We start from the raw sequence: 9,598 nt of genomic DNA, 5'->3' as shown, positions 1-9,598 counted from the left end.
CAGGTAATAACCTTATAACCTCTCATTTATATGATGACCCCTATTTCCATGATGTGTTAGTAGAGGCAACCAACTCTCCGTTACAAGTCCTTTTTCTTTCTCTCTCTCTCTTCCCCACCGCTCTACCCAGAGCAGTATTTTCTATCCAAGGCTACCAGAGGGAAGACAGACACCCAAATGCAGCAGACCACAGCTATCAAGAGTCCAAGCAATTACCAAGAACCCTGAGGGCCACTTGCAGAGTTAGTCATGCTTGCTGGGAGGATGCCTGTTGCTCTCCGATGACTTAGGTGAGGGGGCGTGGATGATCGCAGCTGACATGCCTCATCCAAGGGCTAAAGATAGTCCTCCCCACTTCCCAGGAGCTACCTGGCACTCTTCATCAGGAGCTGAGTGGGCTTCACCCACATTCAGATCTGCTGTCTGCCCTTTCCATGAGCTTTCAGTGTTAACTAGAAGGCTCATCACTCACATCCCAATTCTGGAGCTGCCGGGTAACAAGAGCACCAACTTCCACCTCCTGTTGATGAACTGTTCCTCGGCAGTGCGCCATGAGTCTTTGATATGTAACCCCAATTCATGCTAATCCCCAGGACGGCTGGTAATTATCTCCCACTAGAGAGAAAAGACTTGGCAAACACATGCACAAAATCACACAGCATTTAGGGGACAAATTCTGCATGGAATGGCTTAAACCACATTCACTGTGATATGTTCATCTGGAAGCTGCAGTAAGTTGGCATGGGAGCCAGTGACTTGAGTCATTTGATCAACAAACATTTACCAAGTAACAAATACAAAGGGCAAGACCAGTGCAGAGCATCAAAAAGGACACATATTGGAAACCGAAATGGCTCTCACTAGAGGTGGAAAAATAGAGGATTAGTTAAAATGATTGTGGTATAAAGAGAACACTCTGCAGCCATTTAGAATCAAGTTTGAGAAATCTATTTAATGACAAGGGAAAATTCCAAGAATATATAATCAAGTTTGAAAAACATGAAAGCAGGTTGGGAAATGAAACTGGCTCAAAATCAGAGTGAACACATTTGGTAATGCTTTCTTTTGCTCTTAAGACATAGAATTTATATAGAATGCTTCAGTTATTTTAAAATTTATAGAGTATTGCTTGGAAATAAGATGACAGAATCACAGATCATAAATGGTGAGACTCCGGGCTGGGGGTGTGGCTCAGCAGTACAGCGCATGCTTAAGTGTGCATGAGGCCCTAGAGTCAATCCCCAACACCACAAAAAATAAAATAAAATGAAGCAGATGAGACTGTACAATTGTGAATAGAAGTCAAAGCCACGTGATCCATGGGGAGAGGGGTCTAATGTGAACTGTGGGAACCAGGGGCCAAGCTCCCCCAGGGGGAAAAGTAACAGAACACAGTGGCATCATGCTTCCAGCTGTGAATGCACTGGAACATCCCCACCACCAACCAAGACGCACAACCCAAAAGAAGGCCCCTGAGTGTATCAAAGAGGCAACACAAAGTCACCAACAAGAGACTGCAGGCTGAGCCTGCACCTTGGGCTGCACAGAGCTGGAAGAAAGCTCTGAACTGAGCTATTGACACGAGCTGTGATTTAAAAGCTTACATCCTACAGGTGCCAGCAGAAGGAACTCTAAAATTACCCTGAGGAGAAGTTCACAAGTGAAAATCAGAGAATACATGAAGACTCAAATTAACAGATGCTACAACTGGAAGAATTTATGATTGAAGAAACAAAGAGGCTAAAGCAATTGGAGAACAGTGTAATAATAAGCATATATTAACTCCTGGAAGAGACAGAGTAAGGCTTTGCATGCACAGAATGAGAAGAATTGTTCACTACATCATTTATTAGAAAAAAACAGGGAGGGGGAACCTATTGTAAACATTAGGAATAAAGTATATCATTGTTGAAATTAAAAGCTCGATGGATAAACAAATCAATAGACTGGCCACAAATGAAGGAAGGCAGTTAACAGGAGTACACAGTTGGAAAGAAACTGTCTCAAAGCCCACAGGGATAGAGAACTGAAAAAAATTAAGTCAGGACTCATGGAGAATTGGTTGAGAAACTACTATGTATATATAAATCTATATCCAGAAGGAAAGAATAGAGATAGGAACAGAGAAAATATTCAACAGAGAGTGGCTGGGGTTTTTCCAGAACTAAAGAAAAGCCTGAGTCTTCTGACTACAGAAACCTACAGAGTACAAAGTACAACAAGCAAAAACATATATATAATACAATCCTCAACTTGTAACTCAATGAAGCTTAGAAAGAAGTACACCAAAATGTCAGCTGTGGTTACTCTTGGTGATACAATTTGGAGCAAGATTTTCATTTTCTTCTTTAAAGTTTAATATACCTTTTAAAATGAGAAGACATCATTTTCACAAAGTGTCTATGAAGAAACAGCACTCATTATTTCAAATACAGGTATACACATGAGCAGACTTTTTTTAAAAATTTGCCCTCAATGGACTTTCACTCTAGTAATGGAGAAGGGGTATGTGTAGAATTAACACATAAAGCAAAGCCAGAGAAGAAACTGTTGAGGATAGACATAACCTTGCGTCTTCCATCACAGACGAGGGTTGGGGGGATGGGTCTGGCAGGACACTGAGCAAAAAGGTCAAAGCCTAGGACATTCACTGGATTTAATGGAGACTATTATTGAAAACAACATCTACTTCAACTGGACAGAACCAAAATGGCCAGATCCAGATAAGATTAGAACTTTGTCTATGTCAAATGTTACATTAATCAATTTTATTACAAGATCAGACCACACACCAATACAAGTAAAAATTAATACCTCTGTTGTAAGTTAAATGACTCTACAGAAATCTGCCACTTAGCACCATTTCAATCATAAGTCTTTGTCTTTTACTTTAAGGGTTGTATAGGCCATGGGAGAGGTGAAAACATAGGGGCTGTGTGTGTGTTTCCACTTTCACTGATAATCACACTAGCCACTACTCTTATCTACATGGGCATTATCACGCTGCCAATTTAGAAGTAAAAACAACACAGGGATACTCTAGGCCACCTTACCAAGTCAAAGCCATCTTAGGAGGAGGCTGAGGGTGCTTGTCAATTCAGGGAGCTTGAGACTTTGTGGTCATAACACTGCTGGCACACCCACACAAGGCAGTTTTAGGCAGTATCACGTGACTGCTTCTTTGGAGCCAAATAAGCCCTACCAAGAGTTCAGCTCTAAAGCAGACAGGTGGTAAAGGTGCCTGCCAAATAGTTGTGTCACTAATGGTAGGGAAGGTTGGTCCCATGTCAGACAATTTCCTTTTAAACACATCTGGGTTTCTCCAAATACCACCCTCTAAACCAACTCCTCTCAATACCATCTGCCCATCCCACACATAGGACCCAGCGTATGCCCCCAACACTGTCTCCTTCGACTTCTTTAATGCCCTGCCCCCTTGCCTTAACTCACTGCAGTTCCACCAGAACCACAGAGAGGGGGCAATCGCTTCAAATCTGATGACACCAACAATAACGGAAAGTCTTCGGTTCCCTTCACCATTTTTGAGCCAGTGAGCTCCTTCTTTCTCTTCCTCTCCAGTGCTTCAAATCTCCTTCTAATCTTGTCTTCTCAGAATATGTCCTTTTCCATCTTTCTCTAGCCATCTCCTGGTTCCTTTCTTCTTTCTTACTCTTAAGTGGGGTCACGCTTTTGTTCACATCTCCATAAGGCAATTTTATCCCACAAAAATGAAGGATGGCTTCACCCATATTCTCTTAATTCCCAAAGTTCTCTTTTCAATGCTCCGTTCACAGCAGGTGAGAGCCTGTTCCTCATACCTGCCAGCTCAGACTTTGAAGAAAGAGAGATGGAGGCTACTCAGGTCTCCCGGCCTCAAATCACCCTCCCCAATTCACCTTGTTTTCTGTTGGGTTGTGCTGGTCCCTTGTGGATCTAGAAATTTCACTTTCACTATTGTTATTGTTTTTTAGGTGTTGCTCCTTTAGGCAAAACTTCGGAAGGAAAGAGGCACTAACATCAATATTTATATCCCAAAAGCATACCCTCAACCCTTGCTGAGAGGCACTCTTTTTCTCCATGTTCACGCCTTCATGAGAAACCTGGCTCCTCCCTCTAGGCTGTGATTTCCTGTATGCACTGTACTTCTTCATATAATGCAATGGATTTCTTGTCTCTATTAAGGGTACTATGACAAAGTTAAAAGACAGGCTTGATTTGGTGGAATGTAAGTTCACAGCCTGGGACCAGAAATCCAGATATTTAGCTCTATCACCTACTGCATGATCTTAGTCAAGTATCTTAACTTCACTGGAAAATTACCTGATGTTCCAGCAAACTCTAAGGCCCTATTCAGTTCTGAAATGGCCTATTGGTTGGGGGCAGAACTCTGCTAATTCTTTACTCTTTTCATTACAGAAAGGTGACCCCTAAAATTGAGAGAAAATACTCAATCACTCATCAGGATTCTGCTAGGTGGCAAACCATTTTAAATGAATGTTTAATAAGATACTGCATCAGTTGTGTGTTTCGGCTGAATGTGCTGTGGCCCAAGAGACCTGAAAGAATTAATACAGTGCCCAAAGGAGTCAGTGGGAAGTGCTGAGCAGAGCCAGAACAGGGTTTGATAAACACAAAACTCTGAGAGCCTCCAGAGGAAAGTGATGTAACAAATGTCTGCGTGCTCCGCTAGGATGTCTCCTGCTCTCTGTGGAGCACCCTCCAAGAAGGTCTCCCGGCAGAGACCAGCACCCATGTGTGCACTCAACCTCCAGATGTTTCCCGGGCTTACATAGAGTTACTGTGTACTCACAACTCCAACCGTTCCCCGCTTTTTTCTCTTTCCTCATTTTACTTCTCCCTTGGGTCCTCCTTCCCACCTTCCACATCAGCCTAATTCCCAACTGGGCCCTTAAGATGTCTCACTCAAGCCACCCCACTTCTCTCCATTTTTCTCTAACCCAGGGCTCTCTGGACTTTCACAAAAAGGCTTGTCCTGTCATCATACTTCAAAAGACTTGAGCACACTTTCCTTCATTTCGGAACTCAACTTCAAGACCAGGATCCGTCTTTGGGAGTCAGCTCCTCCATCTGGAGCTCTTGGAGTCCCTGCCAATTCCCACAAGGGGTGTGTAAGAAAAATGTCAAGCCCTCCGCACTCTGAGCTTGGAGGCACCCCTCTCCACTCCTAGAGGAAGGGTTTGACCTGTGCTTCTCCAGCCCAGGGCTCCTCGGGCCTCCGACCTCTGGTCCTCTTGTTGCACAATCCTGGGAACCTTAACATTTTTCTATCCTTTTGTGCTTTACCTAAAAGCTTCACATTTTGTCTCACAATAAACTCACCTGTAATATTTTTTAAAATAGTTCTAGTCACTTACCACAAGAAAGAAATAAATGAACTTTTCCCCCAAAGCATCAGGTAGAATCAGTATTATAGGAATATGACTCATATTAGCCCACGTGCTCCCAGGCTCTCTGCTAACTGCTCCTTGGAAATCTCCGAACATTCCACTGCCATCACCACCACCACCCCTTTCCACATTCTTCCTGGTACACCGAACTAAGTGACTGTAGTACTCCGCTTTCAGGATGGAGGCAAGGGGCATTTCCTTTCACTTCCAGTTGGAGAGGCGAGGCCTGGTTCTCACTCGACCCAGAGACAAGTCCTCCCACCTCCACATCAAGACAGATGCCAGGCGAGTCCAAGAACCAGCCAGCAGCCCATACCCTCCCAGTCTTACCTTATCAGCCATGATCATTGAGGCGCCCCCGTGGATGCCCAAGATGGGGATGAAAGTCTGCGAGGAGATAAAATCCAGCATCTGAGCCACAGCCTCCTGGTCAGTGTCGTCCCCAAACACCAAGCCGTGGATGCGCGCCCCAGACATGAGGTCGCACACGTGCGTGATGAGGCTCTTGGGGTCAGTGCGGTTCATGAGCAGCGCTACCACGTTCACGTCCAGGGGCAGCCCCGCTGCCTGCTCCGGTCCCCACAAGTTTCGAAGTTCGCGCTCCGTCACGTCGTGACTGTGACCCAGCAGCACAGCAATGTTCAGCGCAGGGGGACCCTTTTCCGCCGCCGCGCACCGCGCCGGACCGCGCCAGACCAGTAGGGCCGGCAGCACCAGCAAGGTCCAATAGCCCAGTCTTCCCATAGTCGCCGCTTACGGTCCCTGCAAGGTGGAGAGCGAGAGGCAGGGCGGCGTGAACAAGGGGCGCACAGGAGGGAGAATATCGACCTGCGCCTCGCTCTATGGGCCAGGTACCAATCCCTACCCCAGCACCGGCAGCGGTGGTCACTCTCTCCGTTCCTCATCCCCGACGCCATCTACATTCCTCGATCCATCTCCAGCTCCATCTACAAATCTAATCCGACCAAATTCTCCACCTCTGTCCCCAAGCCCATTCTCGCATCCTACCTCGGTCTGGCCCCCTACCCCCGGCCGCTTCCCCATTCCTGACTCTGCCCACATCCCCCACCTCGTTCCCCAAGTTAGCTGCAAACCACGGCCCGGGAGCGCCGAGCGAGCCATGGACCCCACCCGGCTCGTGGCTGCGAGGAGTAAAGCCTCTGTGCTCCCCTTTGCCCCTAGGAGCAGTGCGGAACAAGTTGCCGACCCCGCCCCCTGCTTACGCGGAGCGAACTACAGGCCAGCCCCGGCGTGGCGTGCGGAGGCGGCACCCGCACACCGCAGCCTGCTTGCGCGCTGAGCTAGTTAACTGACCTCACCCGGGGCAAGCTGGCCGGGTACGCCACAGACCTCGCTCCACGCGCGGCAACTCGTGCAGACCTTGCTTCTCACCTGCAGGGTACCCCCTCCTAAGGGCTTGGAAGTGAGCACGCTCGTGTGAGTGTCCGGGCTCTGGGTGCCTGGGTTAACTCGTGCCCCTCCCCACCTTCTGTGGAGGGGCCTTGAAGAGGTTTTCACTCACCTGCAGGTGGCCCCAGGACTCGCTCCCTACACACTCGCGTGCACTCACGCGCGTGCACACGCACCGTCTCTCGCGCACACCGTGTGCAATGCAGAATTCTGAAGAGTAGGCGCTTCCCCCCGCGGGCCAGAGCGTGGGAGCTGGCAAAGAACGTGCGTGGGGAGAAAGGTAGGCTCCCCAGTAGTTCTCAGACAGACGCGGGCTGTATACCCCTCCCTAACCTTTCCACTTCGAACCCTGTTGCCAGATCTTAGTTGCATGTGGGCAGTAAGCTGCACACGCTCACAGACACGCGCGCTTTTCTGCGCACTTCCGCAGGGCGCCGAAGAGATGTTCACAGCCATTCGGAGTCCTCACACGTCCTCAAGCGCTGCACACACCTGTACGGCGCCGAGCGTGCTGCCGCTCTTGCCTGCAAATATCAGCACCGACGTGCACGCGTGTACAGGCGCGCACCCCTCCGGCCCGGCGCTGTTGGAGCCCGGGGAAGTTGGGGCGAACAGGCACCGGCCTTGGTATTCTTTGGGTGAGAATCGCCCAGTGCGGAGCCGCAGCGCCCCCTGGTGCTCCTCCTGAGCCTCACCACAGGTCTCCCTCTCCCGCTATCTCGCTTCCTCTGTCTCCCGATCCCTCTCCCGCTCTCCCTCTGATCGAGTCTCTCTTCTCCCGGGCTCACCAAAGCAGAATCTCCCGCTGGGACGTACCTGTAGCCGGAGAAGGTCGAGGATGCAGTGGGGCGCTCTGCGCGCACGAGCATCTCGGCCGCCTCAGCAGCCACCGGGTTTAGCGGGTTCCCGCATGCTGCGGCCCCCGCGCGCTCCCCTGGCTGTCCCGCGCTGTCCGCATCGCCCCCACGGGGGGCGGCTATCCCAGCCGGAGGCTCTGCAGCAGGGCTCTAGCAGGGCGGGGGACAGATGGAGTGTCAGGGTCAGCCCACCGGCGCGGGGAAAGGGGGGTGGGGGGAAGGCTGCAGTCTGCAGTGCTCACAGCCCCCCTATGCGCCTGGGGACTCGACCATAGAGGGGCAGCTGAGCTCCGCGCCCAGACGCCCTCAGTGCGGATACTCAGTCTCCGTGGCGGAGAACCCGAGCTCTGCTGAGGGGCGCATAGGAGAATGGGAGCCCCAGGCTGGCCACCCACGAGAAGCTAACTGGGCACCTCCACCCTCACCCCCTACCACCTCCCCGGCGCCGGCTGCTGGGAGTTTTGCGACCGGGAGCTGCTGAAGGGGGGGGGGTAGGGAGAGAAAGAGGAGGGAAGGAGGGGGCGCTGGCTGAGTTTGCGACGAGCTGGCAGGAGGAAAGGGGGAGGGAAGGACGCGGGCTCCTGCGGTCCCGGATCCCCGAGGGAGGTGCGATCACTCCCACGTAGCGACCCTCTGGCGGTCCTGCCGCCCTCTCTTATCCAGGCCTCCCGCCGCCCCCTTCCCAAGGGGGCCTCCCGGGTTCCGCGCCCCGCGCCACCACTCACCGCAGCCTCCCTCCACATAGTTCTCAGCGGTGGCCGCTCCTGGTCATCTCCAGGGCTGATGGCTGCGGCCGTGACTCTCAGCGCTCACCCGGCCCCATGCTCCGGCCAAGCTCTCCGACTCTCGCTCCGGCAACCCTAGCTCAGCCTCCTGCCCCACTCTGGATGGCAGCTGCCCCGTCCTCTGAGCGCGCCCGGGAGCCCTCTCCGCAGCCCCGCTTCAGACTGGTGTGTGTGAGGGCGAGTGTGCGTGTGTGTGAGTGTGAGTGTGGGAGCGCGCGCGCGCGTGTAGCCGGGGATCCCCGCCGTCCCCGGCAGAGAGAGGCGCGGGCGAGAAGGCAGCTCCCTCGGGGCCCTTGGCTGTGGGGCCAGCTCCGCGCTGAGCGTTCGGTTCCCCACTTCCCGGCGGGAGTCCAGAGAGCGCCTGGCTGCCCTGGCTCACGGCACTGGCAAAGGTTCCTGGGGCGTGCTTCTGTCGCGGTCGCCTCCGAAGAAGAGGAAGGCAAGGCGCCCACCAAGCCAACTTAGGGACTTGTTCTTAGCCAGCAAGACGCAGCAGCCCCCACGCAAGCCAAAGACGCTTGGAGCTCCGGCGGGCGAAAGCGTCTTCCGCCCGCAGCCGCCCTCCCCGAGGCGGGCTGAGGCAGACCCCGCAGTCCCCAGGCGGCGGCGCGGAGCGCGGCCACCGGCTCCCGGAGCGCAGGGCGACGAACAAGGCCGAGATAGGTGTCTGAACGGTGACTGGGGCGCTGCGGTGGCGCGCGCCGCTGTCCGTGGTGCTGGAACCACGCTCCCCGCCCGCTCCCGGGTCTGGTGCGGCTGCAGAATCAATTATTCAGATCTCGGCGGCCGCTTCCTCCTCCCCAGTGCCTCGCGCTGACTACGACGATCTTCCCCCCAGCACAGGCGCGCCGACACGCACACACCCGCACAGAGAGTCTGCTCCGATGCTTCTCCCTATGCCTCACCACCCCCGTATAGGAACCCACTCTTCTGATCTCAGAGAGCCAGAAACCTAAAAGCAAAGACATCTACATTACCCACTTGCTTCCTTCTTGTCTGCTAAGTTGTACCAAACAAAAGTCTCCCTGAGGTTACCACTTCTAAGCTACTAGACGGGGTAAGCAAGAGAACCTGGGACTAGCTGGGTTCCTGGTGACTGGACCCGGGATGCATTACCAAGGGAAGGGCGTTTGCCCCC

At 52.4% G+C, this 9,598-nt stretch overlaps 1 protein-coding gene across 1 annotated transcript in view; it reads right to left on the bottom strand.

Annotated features, from left to right (window-relative positions):
• The window catches only part of Grin2a (glutamate receptor, ionotropic, N-methyl D-aspartate 2A), a 394,074-nt gene extending 384,804 nt beyond the window's left edge, over positions 1–9,270 (bottom strand). Inside the window, exons 1-3 of the mRNA XM_005391203.2 lie at positions 8,401–9,270; positions 7,635–7,825; positions 5,739–6,170 (exon numbers count right to left, since the gene is read on the bottom strand). Of these exons, the coding sequence (XP_005391260.1) occupies positions 5,739–6,152 (414 nt within the window). The 5' untranslated portion in view covers positions 6,153–6,170; positions 7,635–7,825; positions 8,401–9,270. The remainder of the gene's footprint in view (positions 1–5,738; positions 6,171–7,634; positions 7,826–8,400) is intronic.
• Between the last annotated feature and the right edge of the window lie 328 nt (positions 9,271–9,598).

Source organism: Chinchilla lanigera, unplaced genomic scaffold (genome assembly GCF_000276665.1).
Source record: "Chinchilla lanigera isolate Chin_1 unplaced genomic scaffold, ChiLan1.0 scaffold00041, whole genome shotgun sequence".
NCBI classification, from domain to species: Eukaryota; Metazoa; Chordata; class Mammalia; order Rodentia; family Chinchillidae; genus Chinchilla; species Chinchilla lanigera.
Note: the sequence above shows the minus strand (reverse complement) of the source record. Positions and strands in the feature narration are given on the sequence as shown.